Here is a 20,889-nt window from a genome sequence, read left to right on the forward strand (position 1 = left end):
ATGTATGTTCAACATTTTCTTTTTAGTGATAGAGTTCAAATTTTACAATTACTTCACGTTTTGTTTATACATAGGAATATCATCAGTGTGTGTGTGGCTCTGTTTTGTGTCTTTTGCAAAGATTCTTCTTCATTCGCGCCCCGTTGCGCTTTGCTTTCCGTTTTTGTTTTTGTTCTGCTTTTGCCATCAATTGTTATCCTAAAACACCACTAACCGCTAATAAAGTGGTGCGCGCGCGCGCACCGCTAACAGCATCTTGGCGCAGAGCTCGCTTCCTACGTTTCGTGCGCTGCTATCTTTCTGCTTTTTCTTCTGCTAGAGGAATTTTTCGTTTACTAGGAAATAGTCCAAAAAATCACAATGACATTTGTTTGTCGCGCTGCCTAAATTGTCCGCCCTATTTTCGCTTTCTCCGTCTTTTTTTTTACCTAAATATATAGAATATAGATGTGTATGGGTGAGTGTGTTTGTTCGTATGTGTATATATATAATATTTTTTTCTTCTCATCCTCTTTTGCGCTTGAATTGTTTTTGACTCCCAGTTTTCGGTTTTTGCTCCCTCTGTCAACGGTCTGAATTATTTTTTTTTACAATTTGTTTTTTTCAATATTTCCTAAAATGAAATACTTGCCCCGCTTGCCTTTGCAGAGATTTTCATGTAAAGAATCTGTTTTGTGTGTGTGTGTGTGTATGTGGGCTGTCAGGAAGATGAGCCTCACATACGTCTCGTTACAATTATGTGATGCATTGTAACCTACACTCCCCCTCATCACAGCAAAGAGAGCGAGAGAGAGAGGGGTGGAGCGTTTGTTTTTTTTTTTTATTTCTGTCGCTGCTACTACCGTTTAGAGTTTGAAATATGTTGGCTGTGTTTAGTTTTACGATTTAATTAATTCTTGAGCAAAAAACACACATAAGAACATCCATTCAGTGCGTGACAAGTTCTCCCTTGCGGGGGAAAATAGCGCAAACATATACTCTACGAGATCTTGCGTCTAAACTCAAGAGCGGAGGGAAATACGGCCGTTTGTACCTCCATATCGCGCTTGCTGCGTGAGCATGTGGAGTATGTGTGTGCGTGTGGAGCTATAGCTGTTGTCCCTTCCACCCTTTGTATCGTTACCGCATTTCGTTAAGTTACATAAGTTAAGGTGTGCTTTCTAAGTAGTTGTACATTTGGCATCATGGATCCGCGCAACAAATAGATGGATTTTTCATACCGTAGTTTGCTTCAGGTGGTAGGGTGCACGGGATACGCTTTAATCCTGTCCCAGCTCGACCCCAGTATCATTATCTTCAAAGTGTGCCGATCCACCCACTATCCGTAAATGCTCGCTTTGGCCAGTTTGTTTTCTGCTTTAAATTGAAACTCCTTCAATAACCCTGCCCACGATCGCTCGAACGCTATTTACAAACTTATTAACAATAGGTACACATATACGGGAGAGAAAGAGGGGGGGGGGGGGGTAGGGGGAGCAGCAGATTAACTACAACTTAATGATAACTCAGCCAAAAAGGGGGAGAGAAAATGGAAGATACATTCAGGGGGAGGAGGGGGGTGGTTTGGAATTCATGCTATTTGTTTCCTATGGCGATTTAGAGTAAATATTGCCTCCAATTTTGGAATGTTTTGCGGCAAATGTTTCAGACGAACGAACAGAATCAACAGAAACATATATTGCAATACGTTAACCCGCTCCCGCTCGATAGTTTAGGAGCTTTATCATCAATTTGGGAATGTATGGAAATGAAAAAATTCAACTACTTAATATAGGTCGCCTTAAGTTAGTTCTAGTTTTGGGGTCTAGTTGTTTGCGGCAAACCCGATGAGCGTGGCCGTACGCCGACATACATCACTATGTACAACGATACACGACGCGGGCAGCAAGCGACGCGCCTTACTTGCGCTTGCGGATACGCGTGCGCTCCTCGGTACCGGCCCCTGCCAACGCACTGCCGGCCGTCGCTGTTTGCAGCTGCCGCTCGGCACTCAGCTTGATGCTGTTGAGCAGGTACTTGAACTGCATCACCTGCATGGCGGTCACGTTGGGGTCGCTGCAGGCTTCGAGCCACTTTAGGAACTTCTCACCGTGTTCCACCGCCTCGGCCGAGTTGCGGATGTCCGCCACGGCCACCGTCTGCTGCCCGTGGTTGGAGTCTTCCGACGTTTCGCTCTTCGCATCCTCCGCACCGGTGGTTGTTGCTTCGCCCTTCGCATCCAGCCGGGTCAGTTCGTCGCCGCCGCCGTTCAGCTCCGTGAGCGCTGTGCCGGTCGTCGGGCTGATGGAACCTCCGCGCACGACCATCGCAAGCAGCGGTGGAGGGGGCGATGGCGCCGCGCTGCTGGTAGTGGAGCACCGATCGTTGCTGTTGCCGCTGAACAGGATGTTGTCCAGCGCCTCCTTCGCGTCGGTCGACGAGCAGCGGCGGCGTTTCAATCCGGCACGCTTTCGCTCGTCCTCTGGCGCCGGTGTCACCTTCCCCTGGTCGGGTTCGTCGTCTGCGGTCACGCGCGGCCCGTCAGCGATGCGTGCCGCTCGCTCTTCATCGTCGTCCTCCTCCTCCTCCATCTCCTCCTCGTCGTGCTCCTCTACCCCATTGAGACCACCGCAGGCATCGGTCGAGGTGGCCTCCACTACCGCGGTGACGGACGATTTCGCCTCGCGCTCCTCACCATCGTCGAGTGCGGCGGCCAGTTCGTCGTCGTTCGCACGCTCCTCGGAGGTGCGTACCGGTCGCAGCAACCGCTCGCCACCTCCCTCCCGCGACCCGTGAGCGCTCATCGCTGAGGACGCCACCGACGAGGCCGACGAAGGCCGGCTGGGCGAGTTGGGATGCGGGTGGTAGCGCGAGCGCCGCTCGTCCCCATTGCCGGCCTTGCCGCTGCCGGCGTGATGGTTCGACAGGTCCTCCGGCTTCGAGTCACCATCGTTCGCCGCCCCACCCATGATGTTCAGATCCATCGGTTCGTCCTTCAGGTGCGCACTGAGATGGTGGTTCAGATGGTGATGGTGGTTGTTGTTGAGCGTGTCGACCGCGCTCGAGCCCTTGGTCAGCTGCGAGTAGAGGATGTTCTCGTAGGCGGCGGTCAGCGAGGCGGCCGTTGAGGCCGCTCCGCCCTTCTGCCCGGAAGCGCCACTGTTTTGGTTCTGCTGGCTGAGCGAGTTGTTGTTGTTGTTGTGATGGTGCAGTGCGGCCGCGATGGCGGCCTGCTGGGCCGCCTGCTGCTGCTGCTGTTCGCGCAGCGCCTGCTTGCTGTCGGGGACCACCGCGCTGGAGCCGGTGCCACCTCCCGTACCGCCGCCGGGCATCAGCGAGGCGCCGAACGTTTTGTACCACTGCCAGAACCAGGACGAGTTCTTCGTGTCCTCGGGCGTGAGCGACGGGGCCGACGACGGTGGCGTCGGTTGCGGCGTGCTGACGAGCGGCGGACCGACGAGCGGCGGCGGTGGCGTGTGGGGCGTGTGCGCGGTCGGCGGCAGCGCGGTCTGGTTCGGCGATCCGGCCCCGGCCGTCACGGAGCTGTTGAGTCCTAGGGGCGGGGGCGGCGTCGGCGGGCTGTGGCTGGCGGCGCGCGGCAGCGCCGTGTACAGATTGTTCAGCCCGAGCATCGCCTGCTGCGACTTGAGCCAGTACCAGAGCGCATCGTCGACGGGGGCGGCATTCGGGTCGCGACCTACGGAAGCATTGGTAGTGGTTGTAGTGGGTGTGCTAGTGGCGGGATTGCTAGAGTGGTTGCTGGATTTTCGATACTGCTCAGACAGTGTCGAGAGCCCAGCAGCGTGGTGGTGGGACTGTTGGTGAAGCATACCGTTACCGAGGAGCTCGCCGGACGAGCTTTTCTGCTGCTGCAGCTTGGCGAGATTGCGCACCGTGAGCGACGGGCCGGTCGAGCCGCCCGCGGACGACTTGTCCGTGCCGCCGCTGCCCGTCCCGTTCGCCGAACCACCGGTGCCGCCTCCGCCGCCGCCGCCTCCACCGTTACTGCTGTCCTGCAGATTGCTGCCTCGTCCATTGCCTCCGCCCGTGCCGCCATTGTTATTGGCGGCCGAGCTGCCGGAGCCCTTCGGGCGTACGTTGCGCAGGGACTGGGCGGCGGCGGCCGCAGCCGCCGCCGTATTGAGCCCCCCGGCCAGGCTGGACATCGTGGCCAGGCTGTGGTTGTTGTTGAGCTGCGCGATCAGGTTCAGGTTGGTGGCGATGTCGTTGAAGCTGAGGGCGAGCGGGCTCTGTCCCAGCCCCGACATGCCCGACAGGTGGCTCAGGCTGGTCAGCGGGCTGATGGCGGCCATCGACAGATGGTGGTCGGCTTTGGACGGATCGCCCCCGTGGTGATGGTGCTTGCCCAGCTCCGCCCCGTACGCCTTCGATTTGCTGAGCGCCGACATTTCGGCCGCCGTCTTGGCGAACTGGCTAAAGTCGGCCGGCGATGCGCCCGCCAGCCCGTTCATGATGATGTCGCCGCCGGACACGCCGAGCGGCCCGGACTTGTCGACGCCGCTGCCCGCTCCGCCGCCGCCTCCTCCTCCTCCTCCGCCGGACAGGTCGAGCCCGTTGAGGGAGCCGCGGGCGGCAGCCGCCACCTTGTAGAAGCTGTCGTCGTACTTGAGCTTACCGTTGCCCCCGAACATGGCCGACTCGAGCTTGAGGCGCTTCTCGGGCGGTCCGCTGAACAGTTCGGCGGCGGCGGCCGCCGTCAGTGCGGCCGCGGTCGCCTCGTTGCTGAGCTTCTCCGCGTTCTCGACCGACTGGCGGGACATGTAGCGCAGCTTCTCCTCGTTCTTGCACCAGCCGCGCAGCGTCGACTCCGGCACGCCAATGTCCCGGGCGACCGACGCCTTCGACTCGCCGTCGTGGATGCGCTGGATGGCGTCGATCTTGTCCGTCGCCGTGAGGTGACGGAGCGGGCGTTTGCCCTTGGTTGCTGTGGCCATCATCATCATCAGAAGCGATTCTGTGAACGGGAAAGAAGGAGCGAGGGAAACAAGCGTTAAAATTTATATGCTTAAAGGGAAATGTAGTTCTTATTGGAAAATGGAATGGATTTCATATTCTTATATTCTTCTGTAGTTCTTATTGGAGAATTGAATGGATTTGATGAATTCTTAACATTTTAAAAAATCTCAAATATCGAGACATTCATCAGAAAATGGTTATAATGTTTAAGGTTAAAGGTATATATTTGTCACTTTACAAGTCAAACAATTGATGACTCCCACTCCGAAAAATGTGTTTACTTCTCCCATCAGGAGTATTCCAAAAAGAAAAGGAGCTTTTCTCCAAAGTTGCGATAATTGTACATTGCACACGTTGAACCCCCCCAGAAGTCAACCAATCGGGTACGTAGTGTACGCATTCTAAAAAGCTTCCCCACCCCTGTTGCGCTGTGCAGCTCTCGAGTAGCTTTTTCTTGTGACGCACATTTGGGCCGTGTTATGCAAATCGGGAACCAATAACGGCCACGACGCACTGCGACCAGCAGCAGCAGCAGCAGCCTTATATTTTTCGTGGACATTTGCCGAAGTGCGCGTAGGTGGTGAAAATCGGAATTTGCGTACATTCCGCATCCCAGCACATGCATATGTACACAATTTTCCCTCGCACACACGGGTCACATACACTCATCTGCATGCGTGCTTTTCACGTGCGATGGACACAAGGTACCCGCCCACCGAAAGGAAGGGGAAAAAATCCACCCAGGACCAACATTTTGCTCCCCTACTGGCGTGTGGGGTGTGTGGGGCAGCAATTGCGGGCTTTTACTTTTTCCCAGCACAGTTTTCCAATGTCACCGCTCTTTGTGACTAGCAGCGGGACTGCTTCCACTTGAGGCGGCCTTCAGGGGGGAGGGCGGCCAGTCCTTCAGGTCAGAGTTTGGGTTGCGTTGCGCTATGTGCGCCTGCTCTCCCCCCCTCCTAAAGCGTGCTGACCAATCGAGCCATGGCGCATACATCCACTTCCACCACTTCCACACCACGATCGCGTGATGATGTCTCACTTGTTCGTGTGCGTGTGTGCGTGTGTCTGGTTGTCTCTTTTCCTTCTCGGCAGAGGGGATGATGATGATGATGATGATGATTCCCCACCAAGCTAGCTTTTATAGCCGCACTTTTCTACCCGTAACGACACTCACAAAGGCGCAAGGGGAGAAGCTTTTTAGGTGAGCGCACGTTTTGGGCACTCCCTCCCGTGTTGCACACGGAACTCACGCATCCGTTGGCGACCGAAACAGGGGAAACCAGCATGATGATGCCGTACCAGCCGCTACGCATTCATTCATAAACCGGCGTCACTCACGGAGCAAAAGCCCATTCGGTTGCGATGGAACTCTTTCTCCCGCTCGAAGGCTCTCTTTCTCGCACACAGGACGGTTGCCGCGGTGAGTGTGGGGGGGTTGATGTTTACAAAATTTCGCACATAAAGCGCAACACGCCACACACTCACAAACGCGTTCGATGCACCTACACAGTGGCGCTCGGGGCTGCATACCCGATGCAGCTGCAGCCTGTGAGCTGCAACGAGTGTCCCTTTTTCTCTTGTTGGCTGTTGAACACATCGGGAAAAAGGTTTGTGGAGGGATTTTATTTTCTCTTTCGTGTGCCTTCTTTTTTTTTTCTTCATTTTACACTACATAAAGGATGCAATTCGAGTGTATATGTGCAAGGAGAGTATATGGAAAGTTTGCGATTTTTTTTGGGAGTTTTTTTGGTTTTGTCTCATGTTCAGCTCTAGCCTATACAAAAGGAAAACCCTCATGCGCACCAACTGACCACGTGCATTTACGTGCAGCGGTCGCTTTTGTACGACACGACTTGGTCAGCGTGCATATGTTCGCTGAAGGGTCATCGTTGGCTAAAGGGAGACGAAACATTGTGCAGCAAAATTGCATCCTGCAGAGGGTGTTCTGCTCTCTGCCGCTGCAGGCGAACCACATCGGGATGTCTCGCTTTGTCACACAAACATCTGGGGACTGGATATTTTGTCTATTGTTGTGTAAAGGTGTTCTAAGAAATACACACACACACATACACACCGGCGGTAGCGGTTAAGAAGAGAACAGGGAAGAAAAAGGATTGCAACAATTTTTATGTAACAAGGTACGTTTTCTTTTTTCTAGCCTTTGTTTTCTTTCTATTTTTATGATTTGCTCTGTCTCTTGCCCATTCGTTCATTCGTTTCATTGTGAAAAGTGCAGTGTGGATCCCTTCGCCGTCTGTCCTATTTTTGTACTGTCTGGCGCGCACGAATAATGCATTGTTTGAGGTTTTCTTTTCTTTTTTTTTTTGACCAACCGTTTCCCATCATCCACTTCGTTCCTTTCTAGCGCATTATGCTACTATTAAGTATGCTCGGCACGTTTGCCTTCTTCGTTTCTGTAGCCGTGGCCGCGCGGTGCTCGGTGCGGCATTGGTGGTGGTTAGAAAACTATATTCTCCACGAAAAAAAATGAAGAAAAACAAACGTTTGCTTGTTTGCGGGGAGGAAAAGAAAAAAAAAAAAAGAACACTCCCTCGGCACATTCTGCACATTGGTGCTGTGACCGTGACAGTGAGGCAAAAATTCACTTTTCCTCGCATTAATTCATATAAACAAACCCACACACACAAGCACACAAGCACACAGTTGTCGAAAGAAGGGGTTTGGAATGTACTACTTTGTTCTGGGCGCAACCAAAGGCTAGGAAGGATGGAAACTTTTACTTTCGTTTGCTGTGTTCTCTACGAAATTTATTGTGCTCTACGCGCACACAGCCACCGTCCTTCACCATACCCACACCCGTGTTTTGAAGGCGAGTGGGGGGTGCGGTGGGCAGTAGTAAAACCGAATGGATTTTTATTTCACTGCTGCTGCTGCTGTTGTGTGTGTGTCTGCACTTTGTTCTATATTCGCTCATTGCCGTGCCTCTTGCCGTGCAATCGCGTGGGAGTAAAAGTGAAAGTATTCAACCGAGAGAGCAAAGGAAGGGGTACTAGTGGTAGTGTAGTGTAATTTGTTACAAGTTTTAGTTTCTTTTTCTGTTGCGTAAATGTAGTAGAGAGTTTTTGGCACCCTTGCAACAGCTGAGTGGCGGGGTTTGTGTCTGTGTGTGAAGGAGCGATTACTAAACGTTCTTTTATTCTGCACTAATCAGGGTAAAGTTTGACCTTTTATGCAACAGTACACATATATGCACATAAACTGTAGTTGTGTGTCTGTGCTTCTCCAGACGGTGCTATTAATTCGGTTTGGTGTATCACTTGTGTGTGCATACTATCATCCCATTATATCTTGCACTGAAAGATGATTTAATTTGCCACAAATCAACCCTTGAGAAGCTTTTTTTTGTGTAAAGGTGTGAATTTCATAAAATGATGTTGTAAAATCGTTACGCTCTTGCGCTTATTAGCATAGAACACCTCAGAGAAAGAGAAACGATGCGCCCCCATATCAAGGCCACGCTCCATCGTTCCAGCAACAGCACACAATGCACGACACTGAGGGGGCGAGCGGGCCGGGTTTGCGTGTTTAACACTTTCACCGCCATTTTCTTTGCCATTTCAAGCCGCTCACCAGACGACGGCTCCCTTGTCCAACATTTTATTTCTTTTCCGAAGAATAGAAGCCAAAAAAAAGGGAGGAAAAATCAACAAATGATTGTAAGCTGTAGTGTATCCTCTGCTTCTGGAAGTAGATATGCAACCCTCAACACAAAAAAAAAATCGAATAAAAGAACACAAAAATAAGTTTCCTTTGCGCGCCAGATATAGGAAAGAGCAAGCCGGTTGCGTGTAACTGGCTTGAATCTCGTCCACGGTAGTTTCGGTAGTAGCAGCCCAGTGCATGATCCCGTGTCTGGATTTATCGAAAAACAGCTTAACGGATTCACCAAACTCATACACACACACAAACATTGCCGTCTAGCTCCATCAGGAGGTCGAGTCCTTGCGGCCGAAGGGAATTGGTTGGCCTGTGTAGCAGCATCCGATAAAAGTTATGTGTATTTTTTACGATTTGATTTATTTATGGTTCTTCTCTTTATGTGTTTCCTCTTTGTGCCGGACTCACCACTGTGTTTGTGGTGCCGGGTGCGAGTGTGTGTGTGTGTTGCTGCTGGGTGGTGATGCTGGCTTTGTTTCCGTTCGTTACTGCTTTTCTCTCCAGAAGCGACAGACGGGGTGTTGGTCGTTTTGTTTTCGTTCCGTCTCGGTTGTCCTCCCGGGCTCAAAGGTCGGGACTGCTCGCTTACTACACTACAGTAGGTGCACGTTGAAGTTGACGAAGGCGAATGTCAAGGAGTTGGAACCGTTGTTGCTGGCAGTTGCTCATTCCCGCGCGCACTGTCTGTTGTCGGCCGGTGAGAACACAACTGCGGCTTTTCTGTGTGATAACTACATCAACGTGGCCAGGCAGTAGCAGGAGCATCATCAGCCTCATCGTCATAATCATCCTCCCTAAGCGTTTCAACAACATAACATCGATTTTGCCCACCTACACCACCCCACACAAGAGCAGCAGCAGCAGGAATATCGGAGGAAAGGTGTGCGTGAGAAGAGAATGAGCATTTTCGAGTGTTGTGAGCACATTATTCTGCTGCTGCTGCTGCTGCTGCTCCAAACGCAACATAACATAACAACACATAACTAACCTATTCACACACCACCACCCCCACCTGCTACTCTTCCTCTCTCTCTATCGGCTCCGTCCACCGAGATTCATGGCAATTTCGCTGTGCCTTTCACACGTAAACTGTCAGTCGGCACGGCGGCGGCAGCACTCTCGTTCTCGATATGGTGCGCCCGTTCTCGCATGCAACAGGTTGGCAGTTAATTATATTTTTCTCCTCGTGCTTTTCTGCTTTCCGAAACGCAGGCGAACGCACATCTTCCTACCTACCCCCTCCTCGCTTCGTTCTCGGGCACGCAAGTAAATCATAAAGCAGCAAAAATTCGCTTTGCGTCTGTCGCCTTTCCCCAAGGCGCGACTTTGCGTTTTGCTGTTTCGCTGCATCGCACGTTCAAGTGTGATCAGGTAATTTGTATCATTTGCTAATGAGGTTCATTGCGTAAGAAGGGGTTTTTTTTGCACAGTAACTTTGAGATGCAAATTATCCTGTGTCCGGGCAATTGGTATGGAATTAACTGACCGATTGAAAACGGAGTGCGTGGGTCGTGGAAATCATCAACCTGACTTCTCAGACGACGTTGAGTTACATTTCTCTTCGGTAGTAGATTAATGATGATTTTAAATGGATCATCTATTTCTGATAATTTTGTACAAAAAAAAAAAAATATAAGGAAAACCACGTGCAGGCTTCCAACTCTGCAGTCATGCGATGCACGCGATATCTGTAAAAGCAAAATTTGCATAAATGCGCTCAAACTTGCAGGCTCTGGAATGTATGGCAAATTTTGGAAATATTTCTATGTGTGTTTTGGTGGTTCACAAAGAAGCTGGTAAAGAAATTCTCGCATCTTCGTGCGTTTGGCACAATTTCCATAATTGACTTAATTTCTCCCGCTGCCGCACTTTGACGCATTGATTGAAGGGAATCCCCCCGCCGATCGTATCGCAGAATCTAATGATGTGCCACGAAATACAATGTAGAAAGAAACACAACAAAAAACAAGAGCTTCCAAAAGAAGGGATATTATGTTCTGGCAGCGGTGTCTATGCCCCGCGGACAGCAGCCACGCCGAAAAACGGTAAATTTCGCCACGCAGCACGCAAATTGAAAGTCTCGCCCCGGCCCGAAGGTCAATCGAAACCACCATATCACGGTAATGACGATCGCGCGATCGAGCCCGTGGTTTAGGAGGTGCAGCAAGCAAAAAAGCTAAAATCAGAGACTGATAGACAAGGAGATCGAGCAAAAAGCCAGGATGAAAATAAGGGCGCGGCGAGTGCGGGTATTAGCACCAACCCCCCCTTTTTTTGTTGGTTCGACTAAAGCCATCTTAATTAGGTGCAGAGCGCACGAATTTCTGTGAAACTCTCGCCATTTCTTGGGCAGTGGGTTAACTGTGTTTTTTGCTGTTGTTTTTGAGCCTCACCAGCTAAAAACCGTCTAATTTAGTTGCATCTTGATTGTTTGCTCGGGCTCGCATATCAGGCTGGGTGAGACATGAAAACAATAATTTTGACCACCGCACGGCGTGGCCTGTGGTAAGGAGGCTTAAGGATTGTTGGTATCGCGCATCGATCGGAACCCTCTTCTCTGGATTCGGGCAGAGCAAAAATGATCATAATAACGGTTGTTGGTGTTTTGGCGTGTCTGGCTCGTATCTTCGTTTTCTAACGGTATGTGGCCCTAAAACTGCGTCTTACAAATCGCAACAAAACTCACACACACACACGCCACGCATACATGGTCAGTTTTAAGTGGCAGGGTTGTGGCATGGAATCACGTAATAAGCAATGCGGGAAATCAAACAAATTGTTAAATGAACGTTTAAAATCCCGCGTTTTTGTCCAGTGTTTAGTTTTACCAGGAAAGCAAAATGCATACTTCCAGGCGCTTGTTAGGATATCTTATTTTTTTTTTTTATAAAACAAAGAACAGTTTATTCACACTTATAACAAAAAATTCTTATTCGCTAGCTTAAATCTATAATAATTCTTGTTTAACATATTATGTTTTTCAATTGATTTTTGCCTATGCTATTGGTGAAATTCTCTTTGTAAATAAATATTAAATAATTGATAAATAATGACATAATTTTAGCTCTTTTTTCTTTTTTTATATTATTCATATCTGGTTTAATAAGTTCATGAAAATTTGGTTTTATATGCAACTCGTCCTTCACTATTTGTGTAAACAATATCCATATGTTTTTAATATTTTTACAATCTTTAAATTTATGCTCGAGATCTTCGATATTTCCACATTTCTCACAGTTCGGGTTTGTTTTCATTCCGAATTTAAATTTAATTTCTTCTGTCATAATTTTTTCATTTACCAAAAGATAATAGTAGCTTCGTTGTTTTGAATTCATTTTGTTATTATTAATATTACGCCATATCTTGTTCCAATGCAGTGATGGTGTTTTAGATTGAATATGTGGTAGAGGAAGCGAATCCGTAACTTTTTTGTAAATTTCTTTTGCTGAAGGATTATTTTTATATCTATCATTTAAATAGGCTAGTTCAGTTCTTATTGGCACTAAACAAGGATAGAATGATGGAAGATCTTTAATGTTAGGTGGATTTTCTATTTGATTCAAGAAGCTTTTTGTAAATGGCATGTGTTGTTTTTCAATTAGGTGTCGGTTGATCAATAATGTTTTAAGTTTGAGTTCTGGTATTAGCAAGTTAAGACCTCCCTTGGCTTTGTTTAGAGCAAGTTGTTGCATTTTTACTCTTGGCCCTCCATTTGACCATATGAATATTCCCAGATAGAATGTAAGCCTCCCAAGATGGTATTTGCTTATTGTCATAACTGATCCAATGTACGACAATTTCGATGTTAGGAAAGTATTGGCTAGTATAACCCGTTGCTGAATGTTGAGCTCCCTCATTCTGTGCTGTCTTACTAATTGAGCAAACTTATGTGTTGTCGCTTCCCAATTCAATTTCATCGTCAAACGAAATGAGTTTGTGAATAGAATCCCTAAGATTTTGATTTTTTCTCTGTTTTCAATCCATTCTGTGTTGATTCTATTTTGATTATTGACTACTCCTATGTCCATTGCCAGGGATTTGTTTGTGTTAAGCTTTGCTCCTGACTCAGTTTCGTATTCCTCGAATGCTTTTTTTATGTTGAATATTTTATTAAGATCCGTTGTGATAATAGAAATGTCATCTGCATAACAGTTGACTAGATCATTCTGACTGTTGCATATGTTTTCTAATTTGCATAGAAGCGGGTGTATATACAAGGTAAATAAATGCATTGCCATGGGGTCTCCTTGCCTTACCGATCTTTTTATATGAAGTTTTTCTTGGAGGGATCCATTTATGTACAATCTTGAAGTAGATACTGAGTAAATTTTTTTGATGAGCGTTATAAAGTTTTCTTTAAATCCAATTGCCGTCAAGGTTTTATACAAATATGTATGGTCGACTCGATCAAATGCCTTTTCCATGTCAAAAGAGATGAGTTTTCCTGCTATTTTCTTTTCCTTGAGGTTCATAATTCTATCTTTAATCGAAAGAAGTGCCTGAAAGATATTGTTTTTTCCGTTGCCACATTTCTGAGAAGATGTTAGGATATTGTGTGTGTCAAGGATATTTTTCATTCTGAATTTCAAAATTCGACTAAAAATCTTATAATCTGCGTTGAGCAGTGTTATAGGCCTCCAATTTTCGATTTCGAAGGTATTATTATCTTTTGGTATTAAAACAATTATTCCTTCAACAAATTCGGGTGGAATATCATTATCAAGAGCTTCATTGATTATAAGATTAAGTTCCTTATGAATAATATCAAAAAATGTTTCATAGAACTCATATGGTAAACCATCTAATCCTGGACTACGATTTTTAGTTGCTGTTCGAATGGTATGAAATTGGAAACCGAAGCAAACCGAAGGTGCACTCGGAGGGAATTTATTCGCGAGATTTTCGCTCACCGCTCGGGTTTGAACAGGTTTTGCCCTCGACGGGTGTTTGCAACACACCCCTTGCGCTCTTTCTCGTTACCCCTTCCCCTGGTGCAAAGTATCCCTCCTTTTGCCACCTTGCGTGTATTTTGTTACAATACCTGCGTGTGTTTCTGTTCCTGTTCTTTCCTCTGCTGCTTCTCAGCGTAATTGGCGCGCCGGGCGAAAGTTGTCGTTTTTCTAACGGTTTTGTCGAGCCGCGATGGACTCGAAACACACACACCACAGTGGTCAGCGTGTTTCGCGGTTTCGTGATGCGATTGGCAAAATCAATAGAGGGGGATGTGGTGAGTACGGCGGGGTGAAAAAAGAGAGAAACCAACAAGAAAACGGTCCGCTGAATTTGCCCCAACACACGCGGCGGATATTTTTTTTCTGTATTAACCCTCCGCTACCCTGAACACAAAGGCAAAGTCGGGTCCCCTTTTTTTGCGATGTCCTTCTTCGCGGGCCCGTTGTGTGTCTGTGCGTCCGTGTGTGTGTGTGTGTGTAAAGGTCGTCGTTCTGAGGAAACAGGACGGTGCAGCAGAGCAAGCAAGCGAGAAAAAAGGGGTAAAACGGGAGGATAATCGACTTCCACATCCGCCAGCAGTTCGCTCGAGTGTGCGACATTCTACACCCCTGCCCCGGCCACTCTAACCCTTTCCGCCGCTTCCCACCTGTGTACCATTCGGGTGCGCGGAATGGGAAAACGGACCCACGCGATGTCCATCCGGTTTGGTGTCGCCGCGCGGTGCTGTGTCAGCTCAGCGACAAAAGAAGGGTGCGCGTGCAAATATGTGTGTGTGTGTGTGTGTGTCCCATGGCCGGCTGAGCATGGCGCGCAAAGGAAACGGCAACAAAATGAGCAACAAAAGGTGCATAATTTTGAATATCACAAACGCACCATCCCTGGGAGGGGGGAGGGGACTACAAGGGAGCGCAAGGATACGTCTCGCGCGTGTGTGTGTGTGTGTGCACCCTGTTCTCCCGTGCAGTGTTGAGCGTTCAATGTGCCAAACACGGGCGCAGGTTGGCATTACCGCAGGAAAAGAATCGCTAAAATTAACACGCGGTACATTAGTTAGGGGGGGGGGGGGGGGGGGGGGTGGCCGCCTGTGGTAGTAGCCTGGTAATTGCACTTGGTCAGAGGTGTGTGTGTGTAGCATGTGCAGGTTCGACCGAGAACAAAGTCTCCCCGGCATGATGGAGTCATGGTAAGGATATTGCGATGAAGCGGCTTTTGCTGGTCGTCGACCGCTCTTTGTTGTGACGCGTCTGTTAATTTATTAGGCAAAAGGTATATCAAACGCGAACGGACAGCAGATGCCAGGTTGTGTCTGTTTTTGAGGAGCGAAAAATACGCTCCAAAACCAATCAACAGAACCAGTCGGCAAATCAAATACTCGGTGAAGAAACATTACTCCATTGGCCACGTTCTCTATCGAATTTTGTAAGAACGAAAACGCATTGGCAAGTGCTGGTAGTTGTCTCTAAATGTCCACTTACACACACATACACACATACACCATAAAAATACCAAAAATTAGAAACTAGGCCTCAAAACAAACGAGCAAAAACTAGCAAATGACACCGAAAAGGATGCCACAACCTCGCCAACCGGTCTAATGTAAGAGAAAATGGCTACCGGACGGAATACGGGCTGTTCCAAGTGGGGTGTTTTTTTTTCACGATGACAGGTTAGCCGTACACCAAAAATCTTAGAACGCTGTTAGGTAAAGCCCACAGCTTCCGAACTCCCTTAACCTTAGCATCGAATAAAGAGGACCATCCACCAGCAACAACAAAAACCCCAAAATGAACGAAAGAAAGTGACTGAAAGCAAGCAAAAAAAAAACGCACACATTACACGCGCTTACACACCCGCAAGCCTACCCACCCCTCCTTCCATGGCTCCTCTCTTTTTGGGCAACCGAGCCAGGACACTCCGCACTATTGTGTCACCCTCCTGTATCTGCGCTAGAGAGTAGTTTGGTCAACAGTGTGTGTGTGTGTGTGTGTGTGTGTGCGAGCATTACAGAATATACAGGCAGGCGTCGGTGGCGGAAGAACGAGGAAAGCAGACGGTTGGAAAAAAAATATCGCCAACAGAGCCGCGGTGGTTCCTGCCTGCGCCACTAGGAAATAGACGTGGGGGAAAAATCACGAAGAAAGAGCGAGAACAAGCAACAAAAAAAAAGGCAAAAAAGGATCTATCAGAACCTACCAACACACACACATATACCCACAAACTACTAGAGTGGACACGTTTCCTTGCGTACCACCTCACTCACTCACTCTCTCTCTCTCTCTCTCTTTCTTGCTCTCGTGCATCCCTTCCCAATCACCACCACGACCCGTTGGGTGGCAAGATTCCGCATTTTCTCCTAGACTCAGCCTTCCGACCAGACCACTCCACCCTCCTTCCCTCCGTGCTTTCGCAGCATCCCGCTTTCCTGCCCGTGCGGGTTTTGGGCGGGAAGGGAAGTGCGCAAAAAATCGGCAAGAAAACGGGGGGCCCCGGGGGTCAGTCTACCGCGAAAAGAAAGGACCGCGCCGTTCCGTTTTTCGCTCGAGAATGTCCTTTCCGCGTATGTATGCAGCGTAAAGAAGAAGGACCGCGCGCGTGTGTGTGTCTGTGCTTGTATGTGGGTATTGCACGGGGATGGTAAAGGAGCAGGAGGAGATGGGGGGATGATGTGTTTTGGATTTTTGTGCAGTGTGGCGTCCACTTTTTTTTTCGCTGCACAGCAGCAGCACACTACCTCCACTCCCCGCCCTCCCCTTACTCCTCGCCACGCCGCTCACACCATGTGGTACACATCCATCGACGTCGTCTTTCTTTAGCGCTTCTATTTATTTTTCCCCTATCTTGCGTCCCTCCGGTTTGGCTGCCGCTGCTTGATGGTTGCCCTGCAGCCCTCCGCCCCCACCCTCCTCTTGCAGTGACCGGCGCACGTCCGGCAGGCGAAGGATTTTTGCTTCAGCCCATCAGGCGAAAGCAAAAAAAAAAAAACAGGCCGTCAAGAAGTAGCCGCGCGCACACGAATGCGAAGGATAAGAGTTTTCGGACATCCGATCCGCGAGCGCCGCGTGCTTGGGATTGAACTTCGTCCTCCACTCACTCTGCTGCTTAGTTCTTCTCCTCCTCCTGTGTGCGCTGCTTTGTTCCTAACTTTGGTCGCTTTCTTGCCCGCCTGGGACGCTAGCCGGTGGGCGACCGGGGCCGCCATCGAGTGTGTTGATCCTGACGTTGATTTTCTTCGCGAACATTCACAGCTTTCACCGTGCCAAGGTGGTGGTACACCCTGTGATAGCGGCGCGCGCTTGCTGCAGCCGACAGTTCCAGGAACGGCCCCCGAGGCTAGGCGCGCGGCTCCTTTCCAGCAGCAGCTATCCGCGGGACCGGACGACCAGCAGACCGAGTCCCTCCGAAAAGGAGAGAAAAAAAAACACACTCACACACACACACACAGCAATGGCAAATGGTGTAGTGACGACAACGAAAAAAAAGGGAAAAACAGCGGCCCAAAACATAAATGTACCCCTCGGTGCGCATTACGAGATTTCAGCCGTTTTTGCTTTGGCTGCAGTGCAGAGAAAGAGACAGAGAGAGTGTGAGAGAGAGACAGAGAGTGCGAAGGGGCTCCTCGCCTGTTTGTCTCGGGTCTATTTTCGGCTGTTGTTTTGCTGTTGTTGTTGTTGCTGCTCCTTTAGTTTGACGGCCATGCGCTGCTGACCGGCCATAATAAATGCACCACCCGCCCCGCCCGCCCCGCCCCGCCCGCTACCGTCCAAAGTGTGTGCGATGCGTCATTTTCGCAGCAACGAACCTGAAGGGGACAGGATAACGACAGCCGCCGACCAGGGCAGGGCCCGTACGTTTCAAGATGTAGAAAGAAGAAGGAAGGACAGAAGTGAAGAAAACAAACCAAAAAAAAAAAAACACACGGAGATATTCAGCAAGACAAACCCCCGCCACAACCGTGGTAAGGGTAGAAACGGAAGGCAACAAACAGTGGCACAAAAAAAAAACAAAAAAAAAAAACAATACGGCAACGACGAGGACCCCACACTCCCGTCCAAAAAAACCTTCCGTCACAAATTAGGTAGCCGTAAGCGCGGGTGGCGCACGTATGTGTGTCAGGGTGTTGGGCGTAAGTTTGTGTGTGCGTTTTTTTTAAGGTTTCCTTTTTTTCGCTACCCTTAAGGGCCGTTTGCCTGCATATGCCTCCAGGGGACGGAACACAGTTGCTGCACACGATTTTGGGCTGTGTGTTTTTTTTTTTTTTTGGTGTTCCAAGTTTTGAGACGTCATAATTGTTCGTATGCATCTCTCCAAACGGTTTGGCCATTTCAGGGCTGCAGGTAGGAGGCAAAAAGCAAGAAGCTGTTCCAGTGAAAGTGGGTGGGCTTAGCCAAAAATTTTCCACGATTAATTAGCGACGAAGCAGCTAAGGAGAGGGCGGGGGGCATTGACCTAGCCGAAGCCGGCGGCGTAATCGAGACCAACTGGCCAAGCAACAACCGATGGTTTTCTCGATGGTAATTAAAATAGAGCCTGGCATGTGTCGCATTGAGGATTTTGGATTTGTTTTTTTTTGTCCGTTTTGTGGGTACGGCTAATCTTTTTAAAAGCTTGAAGGTCGTATGTTTGAACTGCGCCTTTTGTACCTTTTTGGTTGGCATTTACCTAGCAAGGACCTTTAGCCCTAGCGAGAAGGTGAACAAATGGCCTTAACAGGTTTTTCGGCGAAATGCTGGTGCGCCTGTTGCGGGGCCAGATTGATAAAGCTCAGGCGTCTCATAAACAAAGCCACGTGTTGTTGTTCAGTAAGCGGGCCACAATTAAGGTTCGTTATCATGTCAAGTCATCTCAAAAAGAGAAAGAGCGAGAGAGAGAGAGGGTGCGATAGCGAGACAGCTCCTCCAACTGTTGATTCGATTCCACGTGCGATTCCCACCCAGTGGCTGTGATCTTGTGTTCGCCCCCCACACTGTCTGTGGGTGTGTGTGTGTGTGTGTCTTCATTCAACAATGGGTTCTAGTAACCACTCCACCGGGATGTCGCTTAGCGCTTCATCGTCTCACAGCCTCGTGCTCCTTTTAAAATCAACACTCAATCTACAAAAATTCGCGGAAATAAGCCAGTTGTCAGTTGGATTTAAAACCGCCCCACCAAACAGCGCGTGTTGGGGCGGCTGGTCAATGAAAAACAAAAAGAGGGAGGGGGAAAGGCAAACTTACGTGCACTTGGCGACGTCCTCGATGACGGTGAGGCGGCACTCGTTTCCCGGTATCTCCTAATTTTACCGAACGTTATTAACCTTTCGGTCGCCAGTGAGGTGGAAGAGGAGGAGGGGGAGGCGCTGCTGGCGAACGCCGTCGTCGTGGTGGTGGCCGTTGGAGGTGGTGGTGGTGGTGGCGTCGTTGCCGCCGCCGTCGTTGTCGCGCCGGTGTGCTGCCGCAGCTGGTCGTGCAGCCGGTGCCGTTGCCGGGGCCGCTGGTGATGGGGGGAAGGAGGAAGATGCGGTTGGCGGTTCCGGGCCAGTACGAAGCCGGTACTATCGTGCCCGTGGACGCTACCACCGGTGGCGCTAGTAACCTCCACCGTTGCGCACGGTTGCTGACCCACCGCGCCCCTTGCCTGGCGAGCGGGTCCGGTTCAGAACGAAACTTTTGCAAACACACACACACACACGCTTACACAAGCTTACACACTTGCACGCACCCGCACACTGTGCGTTGAACGGTTGAACAAAAGGCGCGCTTGGGGGGAGCCTGTGCTTGCCTTGGGTTAGTTGTTGTTTGCTGCTGCCACTGCTGACGGCACGGAATGGAATGGTTTTAAACACGATTCATCACACTCATGCACCCACACACAACACACAGTGAAACACTTTTTTTAAGGAGTGTGAAGGACAGCGCTTATCAGCAGCGAACTCGCAGATCAACACACGCTTCGCTTCGCTGTAGGTCAGATACGCGCTCGTTTGACGTATTCGGCACTAATACTGTATCCAATCGAGCTGTTCGAGCGTTTGCGATCCACGCGTGGATCGCAATTGTGCGTATGTGTGTCTTGTACGTCCGTTTTCTAATAGCGCCGAGCGGGGTAATAACCTTCCGCCTGTACCGCCAAATCACAGATAGGCGCGATCAACGCCGGCCACAGTTCGCGAGCTTTCAATCACTAACACGCGCGCGGCTAAGGTTTGATGTGTTTGATCGGCCGCTACCACCACTACACACTGCACTACAAAGGGGGCAGGACACGCACACACAAATTGTAAAGCCGCGTAACTAGACCGGGGAATCGCTGGGACACTGTTCACTACACGGTGTTCGATCGTTGGAGCCAAAGTTGGCAGTGATTTGGTAGTACTCTACTCCTCGCTTGTGCTTTGCCTGGTTTGCCGGTTGCTGCTGGCTGTTGGCAGTTGCGGGTCAAACCACGGAATACGCCGCAAGTGTGTCGATCGAGCGCACCTAACCGCTCCACACACTGGAAGCCATCGTGCAGTAGTGTGAGCAAGAGGACGATCACCACGACCACCACCGAACATGGGAAGAAAGCCGCGCTAATGATAAACGCGGGTGCATTATTCCCACCGCTTTGCTTTCCCTCTTTTGGTGTGCGTTTGGCTGTGTTGAAGCGGCTCACTCTACTCGCTGTTGCCCACCGCACACACTGTGTCTTGTGTCTACGCTTAGCACTTTGCAAATATTATCCTCGTTTCGTTGCTGTGTGTGCACTTTTCAACATTCTTTTCATGCGCTGAGAAAATTCACCTTTCTTTTGCACCTCGGTTTGTTTTAATACCTTGTGTGGTTTTATTTTCGAACACTTTGCACACACGCGGTTTTCTTTTGCACGCTAATATTCTTTTTCACTACACACACACACGCTCACGTTGGCCACGCAGGATGGGGTTTTTATTTTCGCACAAATTTCGCCTTTTTTTCGCGCACCCGCCAATTGACAAAAAACAATATCTCAACGGGCTGAACTGTTGTCGCCGATTAGCGATTCTCTGGTACGCGGGTTCCTTCTGTGTAGCGGTAATAATTAGATGCAGAGTTGTCTGGTGTGTTTTTGTGTGGCGCGTTTTCAGCAGCAGCGCAGCGCGAAGAATACGCACCGTTCGCCTCGTCCGCGTAAAATAAAATTGAAGTTGTTGTAGCGGCGATGTTGTGCCGTTGGTCCGCGCGGGCTGCTGCACGCCGTCGGCCGAAGCTGGCCCGAAGTGCGTTGCGGGCTCACGGCTGTTCAAAAGCCGAAGTACGGCGCTCTCGCTCTCTCTGCCGCTCTGCTCGCGGAAGGGACAGAAGT

At 49.6% G+C, this 20,889-nt stretch overlaps 2 protein-coding genes across 3 annotated transcripts in view; one reads left to right on the plus strand and one right to left on the minus strand.

The window, feature by feature from the left end:
• Positions 1-20,889, plus strand: part of LOC1273285 (coiled-coil domain-containing protein lobo) — a 168,774-nt gene that overhangs the window by 970 nt on the left and 146,915 nt on the right. The gene's annotated exons all lie outside the window — the stretch shown is intronic.
• Positions 112-20,767, minus strand: LOC11175558 (protein distal antenna). Of its 2 annotated transcripts, XM_061643692.1 has the most exons (3): positions 18,804-20,767; positions 3,812-4,954; positions 112-3,676 (listed from the first exon to the last, which is right to left on the minus strand). In XM_061643692.1, the coding sequence occupies exons 2-3, from the start codon at positions 4,941-4,943 to the stop codon at positions 1,899-1,901; spliced, it is 2,910 nt and encodes a 969-aa protein (XP_061499676.1). In that variant the 5' UTR covers positions 4,944-4,954; positions 18,804-20,767; the 3' UTR covers positions 112-1,898. The 2 variants fall into 2 exon arrangements, with proteins under 2 accessions (XP_061499676.1, XP_061499675.1); XM_061643691.1 differs by having other exon boundaries at positions 112-4,954.

Source organism: Anopheles gambiae, chromosome 2 (genome assembly GCF_943734735.2).
Source record: "Anopheles gambiae chromosome 2, idAnoGambNW_F1_1, whole genome shotgun sequence".
Classification (NCBI taxonomy): domain Eukaryota; kingdom Metazoa; phylum Arthropoda; class Insecta; order Diptera; family Culicidae; genus Anopheles; species Anopheles gambiae.

What these genes read in the sequence shown, in the direction of transcription:
- LOC11175558 (XM_061643691.1), bottom strand. Translation starts at nt 4,943, where the DNA reads ATGATGATGATGGCCACAGCAACCAAGGGCAAACGCCCGCTCCGTCAC.